The sequence below is a fragment of the Macrobrachium rosenbergii genome, chromosome 24 (assembly GCF_040412425.1).
Source record: "Macrobrachium rosenbergii isolate ZJJX-2024 chromosome 24, ASM4041242v1, whole genome shotgun sequence".
NCBI classification, from domain to species: domain Eukaryota; kingdom Metazoa; phylum Arthropoda; class Malacostraca; order Decapoda; family Palaemonidae; genus Macrobrachium; species Macrobrachium rosenbergii.
This window is the reverse complement of record NC_089764.1, coordinates 33,772,076-33,787,484: the sequence shown is the minus strand read 5'-3', so window position 1 is coordinate 33,787,484 and position 15,409 is coordinate 33,772,076. Positions and strand designations below refer to the sequence as shown.

At 35.0% G+C, this 15,409-nt stretch overlaps 1 protein-coding gene across 5 annotated transcripts in view; it reads left to right on the top strand.

Moving 5' to 3' along the window:
• LOC136852005 (BTB/POZ domain-containing protein 7) overlaps positions 1-15,409 on the top strand; it is a 103,966-nt gene that overhangs the window by 77,470 nt on the left and 11,087 nt on the right. For 3 of the 5 annotated variants that reach the window (XM_067126453.1, XM_067126455.1, XM_067126454.1), the window contains exons 11-12: positions 5,486-5,599; positions 11,793-11,953. In XM_067126453.1, the coding sequence (XP_066982554.1) occupies positions 5,486-5,599; positions 11,793-11,953 (275 nt within the window). The remainder of the gene's footprint in view (positions 1-5,485; positions 5,600-11,792; positions 11,954-15,409) is intronic. The other 2 variants (XM_067126456.1, XM_067126457.1) reach the window with 1 other exon arrangement.

Here is a 15,409-nt window from a genome sequence, read left to right as displayed (position 1 = left end):
CACCATACGCCGGGCAGAGCGCTCTGTTTCTTCCCTTTTTTCTATCAATTTTTCACCAGCTGGACTTATTCGTTTTCCATTCTTTTATATGTCAATATTTAGAGAATTTTGTTGGCTTTCTCATGAAAAATAATTCATTCGCCTGACATTCATAGTTTTTGGGTTCTGAACGAAAATATGAAAATAAATAAAGATTTTTTTTTCGTGCAATAACTCACATTTTTTGTATTTAGAGGGCTGGGACTCTTATTCTGACTATTCCATCATAAAATATAAACATTTAGAAAAAAAAGGACAGCAAAATGAACGTTGTTGGCATAAAATTTATATTTTTGCTGAATTTTCGAAATAATTATTTTTCGCACTGTCGAGAGCACTCCCAGACACATCGGGGCTCATGTGCCCTCAGTGATGTGATAACTATACAGATATGAAAGGGTTAAGAACCACTTACTGCTGCATGCAAAACATTGACATAAGCGACAGCAGGTACCGACATAGGCAACTGAATCGAGAAGCAGTCAGACATAGATAACTGAATCTAGAAACAGCCGTTTGCCAATGCTAGTTACCATAACTAACACACGTTCGTTAAGGTAGCATTGCAGTTGCATTTTTCGGCTTGTCAAAAACTTGCTAATTTTCAATGGTGATTTCCATAATAAAAAGGAAATAAATTTTTATTCATCTTTCACGCCATAGAGGTGCTAGGAAAGTATGCCACTAAATTTAACTGCAGGTTGTAGATGTGGCTGAAGAAACGAAAAATGAGCAGGCTGCAAAATGTTTTGGAGAAGGAAAGAGCAATATCTGAAACTGGCAAAATCACACCTTTAGTTTATTTAATTTACTGCACGTATGAATAAAGTAATTACCTATTTTAAACTTAGCCTTGATAATTTAAGAAAGCTATGTATCTCGGAAATAAGTTTCATTCAGCAGCCAGTGACAATGATGCTGTTGGTAAAATGCAGTCAGCTGATGATTTTAAGGCTGTAAACAGACCCAGAATGCAAATGACACGTGATTGCTGTGTTCGTATTTTATAATAGGATAATATGACATAAATATATGCTATATAATTGGAGACAGTAAGTAGAACAACGGCTTTATTAAAATTATCATTATTCTTGGTACAACTATTATTCAACTTTTGCAAATGGATATCTGTTCATGTAACCATCTTACCAGTACCAGTAGCCTGCCCCCCTCTCTCTCTCTCTCTCTCTCTCTCTCTCTCTCTCTCTCTCTCTCTCTCTCTCTCTCTCTCTCTCTCTCTCTCTCTCTCTCTCTCTCTCTCTCTCTCTCTCAGGTTAAAAGTTAAGTTTCGGAAAGTCACATAATAGGAAATTATTTACAGTAAAAACAAATTTTCATGCTATGTAGGACTGTGAATGGCATCATAACATTTCAGTAACCTTAATACCTTATGATGATACTCCATCCTTCACTAAAAAATTCTGTTTTTAGCATTTCGGATAAAGCATTATAAACCTGGACCGATATAAACAGCCGAATCGAGAAACAGCTGATTGCAGACATCGTTTACTGTAATTGTTGCACGTTTATTAAGAGATACATTAAATTTGTCAACTTGTTAAAACTTGCCGATTCTCGATGGTGACTTTCATAAGTAAAAATGAATGACGGGCAGGCTGCAGATTGTTTTGGAATAGGCTAAAGTAATGGCTAAAATTGATATTTTAAAAGAAAAAATATCTGAATTATATTTCATCTAGCAACTAACATAATTGAAGATGCAAGTAGTACTCAGTCAGCTGGGATTTTGAGAGTGTAAACAACACCAAATGTAAATGGCGAATGATTGTGACGTTTATATTCTGTAATACGATAAAAATATGATAATACGTACAGTATACCATTATTGGATACAGTAAGCAAAACATGTTTTTTTTAAATCATCATCATTATAGATACAGTTACGCTGTCTGACTTTTGCAAACGGATACTTTCCCCAAAAAATATTTTGGTTTTTAGAGTTTTTCTGTTTTTAGAATTACGGATAAGAGATTGTAAACCTGTCTTTTTTTTTTTTTTACAAAAGTAAAATTTCTGGTTTAGGCTAACTTCAGCACATTCTGACCACGGCATATAGTTTCTCCCACTAGATGCTCAAAGATACCAAATGGATTTAGAAATGCTTTCAAAATGACATCAAAACCAGAATTCTGTGACAAAAGAATTATAGCTAGTATTAAAAGATTATCTGTAAATCGGAACAGGATATTTTACTACAAAGGAGTTTTGAAACCCCTGAGATTTGAAAGATTTAACATTTTAGACTTTGATAGAAACTTTAAAAGAATTATAAATAATTCACAGTTTGCCATAGGTGTCTTTGATGACAACAGGTTCTAGTACATTCTTACACCTGCCTGTCAGTAGAGCACATCATAAATGTAGCCAGGCTTTGCTCCTTGTAATGATATTTACTAAAATCTGTAGGAGGTTGTTACCAATACAGGCAGTCCCTGGTTATTGGCGATCTGGTTTTATCGTACTTAATGGCACTGATAACTGGATATCAGCGCAGATAACCAGTGATCGGCGCTATCATTGGCGATCTTCGGTTATCGTCATGCTGCCGGGAACGGAACCCCTGCTGATAACCGGGTACTGCCCGTAATAACATTAGTATGAACTTATGGACCAGGCGAAGTTAGTGGACATGACCTTTGACAAAAACTTACATCTCTGCGAGGTCTAACTGTTTCCCAATTACTTTCACAGATGTATTCCCACACTTTCCACACACTGCATTCAAGCTCTAACTTAGCTAGAAAGCCTCTTGTGTGAGCCCAACTTCCCAAGATCAGTGATATATGCATTTGTGATAGTTTTGCTCCACATAAATTCAAGGGTTTTGTAGGTATTCCACTCTACCAAGTTGCACAGGAAAGTGAGGGTGAAGTGGGTTTCTCTTGCAGGCTAGAGTATACATATCAGAGATCTATTTTTCTGGAGGATTGAGTTCGATTTTACTGTGATTCCATGTCCTCAGCAATAATGTTATGTATGGTTATTGGCTCTGGAACAATCACTACAGAAATTTTACTTTATGGTTAATTTCTCCAAACAGTATTTCTTTTTTGCTCTTCCTCAAGTGTATGTGGGCAGGCAGTTTCTGCTGCTTCCTTTTCCCTTGTGCATCGGGACAAAGGCTTGTGAATAATTTAGGGCTTGGCCATCACTGGGATGGAAATCACATGGGCCATCATGACAACATTGCATTATTTGCATTTTGATAAAGATGCATAAACAAAACTAAAGGAGATACGCTGTTGTCCGAAAACATTTAGTTTTAGATTCAAACATTAACATTTGCACATTTGTTTTAGGAAGAGTTTGACTTGAATATTCCCTTTTGCTACTCAGCTCCCTGTAAGTAGGGTATACATTCAGAGGAGATGGTCCCCATTCTGGTAATTATGGTTTAGGTACTGTTTGTTGTGGTTCCTCTCGTGGCCCATTCTGGTAATTATGGTTTAGATACCGTTTGTTGTGGTTCCTCTCGTGGCCCATTCTGGTAATTATGGTTTAGATACTGTTTGTTGTGGTTCCTCTCGTGGCCCGTTCTGGTAATTGTGGTTTAGATACTGTGTGTTGTGGTTCCTCTCGTGGCCCATTCTGGTAATTATGGTTTAGGTACCGTTTGTTGTGGTTCCTCTCGTGGCCCATTCTGGTAATTATGGTTTAGATACTGTTTGTTGTGGTTCCTCTCGTGGCCCATTCTGGTAATTATGGTTTAGGTACCGTTTGTTGTGGCTCCTCTCGTGGCCCATTCTGGTAATTATGGTTTAGATACTGTTTGTTGTGGTTCCTCTCGTGGCCCATTCTGGTAATTATGGTTTAGGTACCGTTTGTTGTGGTTCCTCTCGTGTGCTTGTTTCGAGCCCTCGTAAATAGTAACCTCCATGTTTGCTTGTGTTGTCACCTGACTTTAGTTTTGTTTCACATCCAGTTTGTAAGTAAAGTATACCTTAGTTTTACCAGACCACTGAGCTGATTAACAGCTCTCCTAGGGCTGGCCTGAAGGATTAGACTTATTTTACGTGGCTAAGAACCAATTGGTTACTTAGCAACGGGACCTACAGCTTATTGTGGAATCCGAACCACATTATAGCGAGAAATGAATTTCTATCACCAGAAACAAATTCCTGTAACTCTTCATCAGCCGGCCTGGGAATCGAACTCCGGTCCAGCGAGTGCCCGTGAGAAAGGCTGAGGTTTTAGTCACTTGCTGTGATGTTCCCACCCTGCTTTTAAGGATGGTCAGGATGTTGGAGTTGGGTTACTGGAAATAACACACATTTATGCTAACTTACTTTCCTTCACATCACTTCAGATTTTGATGTCAAGATCAACTTTATTTTTTACTATCCCAAAAGTAGCAGAAGATAGGTAACCATCCATTTTCACAAGGTATTGGGAGTTTCAGTTTCTCTATGAAATTTAATAGATGTGAAGAGTTTTTGCTTTGTAGAGGCTAGTAAAATCCTGCTTATTAGACAAGGAGTACAATCCCAATTTTTCTTGAATTCCTTGGAAAATTGAACCTCCAAGTGTAGACAAAAGTTGAGTAGGTTGTAGGGTGAGGACAATCTATGCGCAGTGTACCTTTCTCCTTACCATTCCAGAAGGTACTTGTCTGTGGTTTGTTGACTGAGTGAAATATGAGGTATGCTCAGAGAGACAGGGTGCTCTCTCTTATCAGGAGTTCCTCCTGATATTGTAATTGCCATTACACTATATAGCCAGTAATTTGCTTGTGTCTCAGCACAGATTGGTCTAAAAGGCCTAAGTAAAGTAATAGATCTGTATCTGTACAATAATTTGTATGCAAATGTACTTTAACCCCTTGTAACTGTACAAGACTTTTTGGACTTTCTGATGATCTAAGTTCCTCACCCACTAGAAGGAAAAAGACCTCAGAGGTTTGGGGTTGTGTATGTCCTTAATGTATGAAAACAAACTTGAGTAAATAGCTGTCATTGGTACAGTATCCTGGGTTAATGGTGGTTGATAGCAGCAAAATGTAGGTTCAGTCTTTAGATGCCAATGGTGTGAAATGTAAATCATAAATCCCCTTGTGTACCATGTCATTATATCACTGTCTCAGAACCAAAATTTAGGATTTATGTCGAGTTACAGAAGGAACAGTTTAATGTAGCAATAATGCATGATGTAAGTTTTGATAGAGTATCTAAAGAAATTGGACAAGACACCTAAATTTTATTGAAGTTTGCCAGTGATGTAGATTACTTTGAACTGTATTTTTTCTCAGTTCTATACAATTTATGGAACTTATCAAGGCGTAGCGTATTTTGTCTTGTTGATGATAAGGACACTCAAGTTGGATTTTGTATTGTTGGTCTCTTAAGGTGATCTCAGTTCTCTTGTAGGTTATGCAATGAAATGTGTACATATTTCTGAAACAGTGTAATTTTATGTGGTATGGCTGTAGCTGACCGAAAGGAAAGTCAAGAAGTACCCCCATTACATAACTTTCCTGGCCTGTACGAAGTAGAGTCTGTACCACCACCTTGTCCACCTTCCGAGACCTGTGGATATGGGTGTTGTAAGTAATTGTCGTTCATCTTTAAAGGTGTTTGGTACCTGATATTTAGCAGCTTTTGAAAAAATTGCACAGATTTAATAAAAGGAAATTAATTTTGCACTCACTGATCACATTGTGTACAGCTTTGTTGTGTTGAATTTTGGTGGCAAGCGTTACATGTACACAGTATGTGTAAGTAGAATTATTATTTGAAATATCTGTTAAAGGTACGTGTAATTGTTTGAGAATGTGGCAATATTGTATTGGAAGTGCAGAGTCAAGTTGCTTTAACCCCTTCCCTCTCACATTTTTTATCCCAAATTCCAGTCTTTATGAAGCGTATTTTTTAAATGTTCATTTCTAAAGTATATGCTAAAGTGATAAATCACCTCGAATATTTCTTCAGAAAAAAAATCTTTTTTGGTCAGAATAGTCTTGAACTATTACATAACTTCTCAAGGCCGAGTTTTCTCGGAAATTATAAAAAACCAAGGAAAGTAACAAATAAAGAATATATTTATTGCATTTTCATCTATACTTTTATTCTTTCATAATTCTTAAATATAACGACAAAATGATTACACATGATAAATGTAAAACTTTATAACGTAACTGAAATTCAGAAGAAAATAAAAGAAGCAAATTTTTATTACAAAAAAAAAAGAAAAATAAGAAAAATCTCGCATTTACGAAAAAATACAATATGATAAAATAAAGTAAAGCTTGTTGACTAACATAGAAGAAAAAATTATGATGACAAAAATATAATACTTTCAATAGCAAATGTAAAATGTTTCATCATCACAAGAAGGAAAAGATTCATGCCTTTATGAAAAAATAATAGAAAAGGACAAATTGAAGTGAAAGGTTTTACCTTTATCATAACGAATAATACTTTTCTTTCCGTATTACCTATTTCAACTTTATATTTTGAAAATAAAACTATTTACTCCTGTACAGAACATGATAAAATAAAATAAGTCTTTTTTCATCTTTTCCTAAAAGTTATCCTTCGTGTGATATATCCCAAAGCAAGGGGTTATACACAGTGCTACATCACACACTAAACAGCAATATCTGCTTTCTTTCCTTAGTCTCTTTCCACTTGCATCTTGCTTTGGGCTACAAACTACACATTGTCTTGTGGGTTTACTTTTCTTTTCTGTAGGTGGCACGACATCTGGGAAATGCCTTTCTGTAAGACGAAGAGGGTTAGGTACACTACTACTTAGTCGTCTGATTTTAGATGACATCGTAGGGGTATGGTACTTTTTTACTGTCTCGTCTATCACTTGAAGACGGTACTTTAGAGCTGTTGCTTGTCCTCTTGATTTGAGATACAAAAGATAGGAATTCCACAATGCAAAGTCGACAATGTGAAGGAATATTTTCTTGTAATACCTCTTTCTCCTTTTTCGTGTAAGAGGATAATCATGGAGGCATTGATCTTTTTTATCAACCCCTCCCATTGTGTCATTGCAGTCCATAACCAGTTTAGGCTTCACCAATTTTCCTCTTTTTTTTCTGTTTCTACCATTTCTGTGTTATGCACTGTGGAAAGTAGTACAACATCTTTCTGATCCTTCCATGTTATTGCTGTTACTTTTCTTCTTTTGTAAGCCACCATACCGCCTTTCTGCAGTTTTTCTCGTTTCAATCCAGAGGGCATTTCCTTTCTACTAACATAGACAGCGCCATAAACGTCTGTTTCATTTTCTGTCAGTAAATCTGCTAATTGGGCAGAGTTATAATAGGTATCCACTGTAAGGCAATAGCCTTTTTTCAGTAATGGCTTCATCAGCGTCATAACAATTTTTGAAGACACGGGAAGGTCTTCATAATCATTATCAAACATTGTTCCTTGATCTGTATAAATGACAAACTTCCAAACATATCCTGATTCTGATTCACACAACATGAAATACTTTATCCCAAATCTAGCTCTTTTTTAGTGGCAAATATTGTACCCAACCAAGACGTCCTTTATAAAGTAAAAGACTTTCATCTATAGCTGCATCTTGTGGAGGCGTGTATATATTTTTGAATTTGCTGATAATGCTATTATAAAACTTCCAGATTTTGTTGAGCTTTGGGCAAGGATGAGTGGCAGGGTCAAAATCCTCTTTATTTGACAAATGCAAATACTGCTTTATTTTGCAAAATCTGCGATGTGGCATAATTTTAGCTAGCATAATAACACTAAGGAAAATCCTCATTTCTTCCCGATACATTGGATGCCATTTCATTTTCTCTGTTTCTGATTTTCCACTCGACTTCTGTCCAGCATTCCTGTTCGCCTCTGTAACAATAATGTCTAAAATATTGTCATCAAGAAATGATGCAAAATACTTAATATAAGTATTTTCTTCATTTTCAGTGTTGTATACATGATGAATTATATTATCACCAATAAAGGGAGATGCAGGCTGTGCGGGAGAGGGTGGTTATCATCCAAAATTATTATTCTTTGCCAGCCTTGGTTATCAGGAATATTATCATCGTCATCTTCATCTGAAGTATCAGAGTATTCTGACGTCATATCACCATCACTTTCGCTCCCTGAATCGTCCATTCCATCATAATACTCTGTACCACTATCACTCTCACTACGCATGATAGCTATATCAATAATAATAAAAGAAAATCCACAAAAAACAACAGAAATCCTGACTGATGAGAGGACGCGTCTCCAATGGCCAAGCGACGCCAAGATAGTTACAATATTCTATAAAAAGGCAGTTACAGTATATCCAAAGAAAACATCTTTCTATAGTGGGAGACTAACATAAACAACAGCCAAGTTTTTGGAAGTTGCTAGGAAAGAGATAACAGAATTTCAAGTCTACTCGGGCTCACTGAAATATGACGGTTATCTTAAACCCCGAGAATACACGGGGTTGAGCGGGAAGAGGTTAAGGTAATCGGGAAAACATATATTTAGCATGTGGAATATGGGCAGTACAGTTCATTTAAAAATTTTGCGTAATAGCAGTGTCAGCAAAAAATTTACAAGCTGAGATCCCAGTTAAGGTGAATTGCCAGTTTATGGCGGACTACAGTTTGTACATTGTGCCTCATGCATAGGCAATTTTCCTGAGATTGAAATATTTGAGGACAAATAGGAAATTAAGAAAATAAAGTATCACAAGACTCCATCAGCTGAAAAAACTTGAGCAAAAAAGTATTTTTAAACAAAGCAAAATGGCCATGACTTTGACAAATTTAAAGTCTAAAACACGAATCAAGCGCTCCATTTTTAACAGCTTCTTTTAGCATCCTCACAGAATATCAGTATCAGAATGATCACGGTTTCTAAATCCAAGACCGTACTTAATAGGGAAATTAGTAAAAGTATCACAAGTATTTTTGGATGTAAAAGACTTAGTCCTCCCTCCCTGGCATAAAGTACATAAGGTAAAACGCATAACTAGTACTTGGAAAGCAACATAAAGTATAATCAAACTTTGGTGCTGTACAGCCTTTAATTAGCTCAGTGGTTTGTGGTTTTGGAAATATAAAGATAACCAACAGTCTCAACAAAGAACTACAAGACCATGAGAAAATGATGCAACATGACTGTTATTAGTTCTTAAAGGCAATATGTGAGGACATACTCAAGAAGCAATAAGCTGTTGCTTGTTACATTTCAGTCACAATGATAATATTTAAGGACAGCATTCAGGGGGTATGCATTGCACTGGGAGATACAGGCTAACAACTTTCTTACTAAAAGTATTTCCATCAGGTGGTCTTACAACAAGCTCCACAATATGCATTTTATGTGAGAAGTGGATTATACCCCCATTGGGTAGAAAGTACTTCTGTAAAGTTTAAATTCCCAAAATCCTTTTATTTATTCTTAATTTTTCACTCGGTTTAAAGTGCAATTTACCTACCAGTAATCTAGACTGACATCCTGGTTTCACTCTCTTAGGATGACTGTGAATTTCAGTGCTACAACTTGAAGTTATTATGGCAGTGATGGTCAAGATTGTACACATGGAGATTCTGCTCTCTGATATAATTTTCAAAGCACATTTCAAAATTTTTATCAGATTCAAATATGTGAAAGTCTCATTATTGAAAAATTTGATCAGATTCAGTAGGTGGTACAGTAGTCTCATTATTGAAGGCCTTCAACATAAGGCAGCTAGAATGCCATACTCATGGGATGAAGTAGTACTACAGCTGTTACAGCTGCATATGACTTTAAGCTACAGCAAGAGGGCTCTGATGTCTGAACCTAGTTTGGTCTTTAAATTCAGTTAACAACAAATTCAGTTAACTACTTTCTTGCTGTGCCTTCAAATGGTGGTCTGTCCACTTACGTAGGTGCAAGGGTAATTGTCCTCTGGTGGGGGGGTGGGGGCGGGAGAAGGGAGGTTCTTTGCCCTCAAGAGTTAGGTTTTAACTCTGTGGCTTTCACCCCAGTCTGTAGGAGACTTTTTAGAAATGATAGCTTCAACGTATTTTAGCCAAACTTGGAATACCCAGATGTCTTCCTTTTGCTGATATGGGGATTATTAGCCAGCAATCCTTGGTCATAGCAGGTATTTCAGGGGCAGGTTATAAAATTTCATTAAACCTAATAAATAGCTGTATGTGATCTGACTGATCAACACTGGTGTTGTTATACAAAGCCTGTATGCCTTCATGGAATTTTACAACATCCTCACTTACTTCACCTGAGCTAATCATAGCCCACTGGTCATACGTTTAGCATTCACACACTTTTCTCATTTTCCTCCTATGAAACCCATATATCTTGATTACATTTATGGTCACATTTTCCCCCTTTTGACTCCAACTTCAAGTGGTGATTCAGATTATTCAAAGACCAATGATGTTTGAAGTAAAAGGGTAATGAAAAGGAACATCAGGTATATGTTATCTCTTCTGACATTGATGTTTGACTTCCTGAAGCGCCTTGAAAGTGTTCTATCAGCTTTGCATAAACTTGAATAAAGCCTTCTGATCCATTTCTTGTAAATAGTTTTTACTGCCAGTGTATGGCCATCTAAACATGGAAAACTTATAGGTGAGCCACAAGTATGTGTTAAATGTTAGGAAGATTCCCATGGTAAGTGCATGAAAGACCACCATAATGCGAGCTGTAAAGAAAAACATGCTGCCTTAGACAAGAACTATGATAAGTATTATTTGAGATATCTCGGCTAAAAAAAAACCAAGGAGTGACTTGCCTATTTTGAAGTAAGAGAAAGAATGAATAACATCTTAAATACGCAAGTCAGCACATAAATTACTGTTCTGAAAAGAACACAATTAAGTACAGTCTGTCTTTAACTGACACATGTTAATTCTTACAAACTGAAAAATATGCTTGAGAAATATTTTTAAAAATCCCAGGGGTTCCAAAATGCAAAATGTGAATTTGCCTTGCATGTAGAGCGCACTAAAAATGTAGAGCAAAGTACTTTTAAAACAATTTAGGTAAGTTCCTTTACTGTTGATATATGATAAAATATATAATTTGATGATTTTGAAAATATTCTGTAACCGACAACAGGACATTATACATTATGGAATACTAATGAATATCATTAGCGTCTAAGAAAGTATAGTCTAGTCTGTAATTAAATGTAAAAGAATTTTTCATAGCCAGTAAATTTTGGTGTTGAGAGGTTGTTTTGCAGAAAATATTTTGCTGTTTTTAAAATGTATTGTTTTGATTTCAAACACTTTTTGAGGGTTTAATAACAATTGTAGTATTTGTAGAGTATGAACTGCACTTATAGTACAGCCTTTTGTAGGCTTTAGCTTGTTACGGAGAAAGGTAGCCACTACACACTTGTACAAGTTTTATATTTGTTGTGTTTCTGGGAACCTGACCCTTACGAATGAAAAGGGTCAACATTATTTATACTTATACTTGATGGTTGAGTGTCTGTAACATGAAGCTTGTAGTTTTTTTTTGAGTTATGTACTAGAATTAACAAATGAGATAAATGTTGACCAGATGTCAGGACTGGAAAAATGTATGTAGTGGTGCATTTTTTTCCAGGCCAGGTAGTTGGCATGCAACTGGGCAAAATGTTTGAACTGAAGGATCTAGGTAGTATATTCAAGATGCAAAGTAAATAAGCTAGAGAGAATAGCTATTGCAGTTATGGTTACAGTATTTTTTGGCATTTTCATTATAGTAGGTTGCTGTTGTCCTTCAAAACTGACACTTTTTTTTTTTTCCATGGAATAGTACTGGCAATGGTGCGACGAGAGAGAGAGTTAGTTTCCACACCGGGTTACCAAAGAGCAGCATCGTTGTTGTTTGGTGACCGACGGATGCTCAGACGACAAGTACGCTTACGGGTCGTGAGAGAGTTCAACCTTCCTGACTCTGTTGCAGATGTCTTAGAGGTACTGTAAAATCATTTGCATGTAATTTTAAATACTTTTATACAAATTGTGTAGTAAACTCATTAAAATAGCTTTTGCAGTGGTTTACTTATTAAACTAAATGCCCATGTAGGAATAAACAGGCCTTTGTATGGAAACAAATTGTAAGGGTGAACAAAAGTGACTGGAAGCAGTACTCTAAATATTGAAGGTAAGCCTTGCATATATCTGGAGGAACCTTTCAGAAGAGAAGTGCAGGTATCCCGAATTTTTGTCCTGCCTGTTACAGGCAGGCTTAACCTGGCCATTTATATGTTTCGTGGTGAATTTTGTTCTTTACTTTTAGTCTCATATAAGAAAGTTATTATAAGGAAGGAACTACTTATATAGTAGACAGGAAATTTGGGAAAGCTTTTTGTCAATGTCTTTAAGTTACCGGAAGCTCCTTAGGGGGAAGATTCAAGGAAGATGTAATAGGGTTGACTTCTAAAGATCTGTTTCAGATCTTGAAGTGCATTATAACACACTTTCTTATAGCATTATATTTTCACACTTTTTCTTATAGCATTATTTTTTATTTTCATAAGAAAATTCAAGCTTAGGAACAATAACCTATCCATACATTCATTTTGGTAGTCTCTATTTTCTGAATTGTATCTGGAGTTGATGCTGAAATACAGTGTTCTGTACTGACGTTTTAATATTTCAGAAATTAAGGGAAACTTACCTGTCAAATATACTCTAAAAATGACATTATAAGCTAAGAGAAAATTCAAAGGGTAACTATATTTAATTTGAACTGGGTTTGATATAAGGAGGTATAGAAATATTTGGATAAAAAAATACTTGTAGTTGATGAAAACAAATGAGATCTCAAGCAAATGTTTTTAACATATGTATTGTTTACAATTCTGTTAGATAATTTCATAGATCTCACAGGAATTCTCACATTGTCCCTGAAGTCCCAAGGTGATGCCATTTAAAAATATTTTTATTTTTAGATAATATTTTCTTAGTTACAATTTAGACTTTTTATCGCAGTAATTATTGATTGAACTTCATAGTCATGGGATAACCTTTGGAAATCAGCGAAGAATGAGGTTGCACAACAGTCCTCCTCCCCCCTTTAATCTGAAGGCTTTGATGGTCATGAGTAAGAACTGGAGTAAAGTATATTATTGAACTCTTCCCCACATGCCAAGTCTGAGCCTTAAAGCATTATAAGAACATGCTACAAGGCATTAGAAATTGATAAGCCAGTACCATTTCCAAAATTAAGAAAGAAATTGCCGTTTGAGTACCATTTTGAAACAGTGCCATCTGACTACCACTGTGAAAGTTTCCATTTGGAGGAAAAAAAGGAAATACTGCAATTAGTTATTATGAGCAGCCATATTTACTTAGGAAAGTTCTTGGGTTTAAAAGATATCAGTTAGAATGAAATGAAAGTAAAATGTGTATGATAATTTGTGCAGCAGCCTACAAAGAATTTTTGAGCACAACCTTTAATTGAAATTCAAATGCTGACGTTTAATTCTGTTTTATTAAAAAGATTTATTTGTGCCATCATTATTTAAGTATACTGTATGGTTTTGTATTTGTCATGTTATTTTTTGTTACATAATGTAATGGTTTACATATCTTGGGTCATATGGCATTCTATTTTGTGGAAGCTTGTTTAGCATGTTAATGGCCTTTTTAACATGGTCCAAATGATAATACTATATGTGCTTTTAATAACAGTACTGTAATGATGTAATGTACAGTGTACACTCATTTCTCTATTTGTTTATGAATCTAGGTATTAAAACTATTTTTTGGCAAAGTGAAAAGATATATACTAAAAACATTTGTGGCCAAACCTCTGAAAAAGTGAGCAAATGATCATTTTTTATAAAAGTGATGAAATATCTGTGAATACTGCAAACGGTGAAAAACTTGTTTATGCCTGTATACTGTATGTATACTGTAGAGTACCTTTTTTTGTTACAAAAAAAAAAAAGTAAGAAGTATAAGTTGTTGTAAGTATCGTAATAGGATTTTGGTCATCCATTTCAAGAAGGGCATTGAAGAAGGCCTAGTACCATTACCATTATATTTTATGTTCAAAGTATATCTATAGGTAAATTATTATTGATATAAAAAAAAAGCCCCTCACTATGGATCACATTTGCAGTAAACCCCCCATATTCGCGTTCTCATGATTCGTGGACCCGATTCACAGGATTTTCTGTGGAACATATCAATAAATTATTAGTGAAAAATTCAGCAATTCGCTGACTTTTTCATCGGGAAATATTCACTAATTAGTGTATTTTGATGTTATTTTCATGACTAAATACATTTTTTTTGTTAAAAAGTGATTTACTAATTTTCAGATATTTTATAAGATTATAATAATAATAATAATAATAATAGTAATAATAATTAATAATTAATAATAATAATAATAATAATAATAATAATGAAATACTGTAAGATTAAATAAAACGTAATTCAAAGAGAGAGAGAAACTGGTTTTTCCCCTCCATTCAGGACAGACCGGACCTCGTTAAAGCGAAGATAGATGCTCTGAATTGATACTATTGAAATATCAAAATTATATTAAAGTACTATTGAAATTATGTTAAAAATATATAGGTATTTCAGGATGATAGTATAAGCATTTTTAGAGAGTACAATTTATGATAAAATATTGACTTACATTACATATTAATTTTCAAATATTAATATTAAGTTCAATAAGATTAAATAATATCAAATAAAAACAATAATTCTCTCTCTCTCTCGTTTTTCTGACGTAATATGTACATATGTTCCTTTTGTATGATAAATAAATGACTTACCTAATAAGTATTAATTTTCAAACATTAAGATTAATAATAATAATAATAATTAATAATAATAATAATATTTTCCATGCATTTGTGTAGGAAATTTTTCAACATTTTAAACAAACAAATAGTGATTTCATATAAGTAACTTACCAAGTAATTACGTAGCTATTAGTTTACTTTACATGGCAGCTTGAATTCAAAATTTCGCGGGTAACACTTCGCACGTCTGTTTAGGTGACCAGTTGCGCCCACTAGTGGGAATATTAGGAACGACTTTAGCAGATAACCTCAATCTGTTTCTGCCACGCTCGGATGAACACCGAGTGTGGCCGCAGCTGTATTCATTATTTTCCGGATAGAATATCTGGATTTCAGTGGTGTACACATCCACTGGAATGTGTATTAGTACAGTATAACCTTCATGCTATCTCAGGATGAGTTTTTTTCTTTGTTTTTGTCATTAAGTTAATTCATTATCAGAATTTTTGTCTAAAAGTCATTTGTTTACATCTAGGCTTGCGAGCCGCCAATAATAACGCTGCCCTTAAGTAATCCTCGTATGTGTTACGCCATTCCTTTAGGCTGAATCTTTTGCATTATGTTTTGCTTCCCCGGGTCTAGATTACGGGCAAGCCTTCGG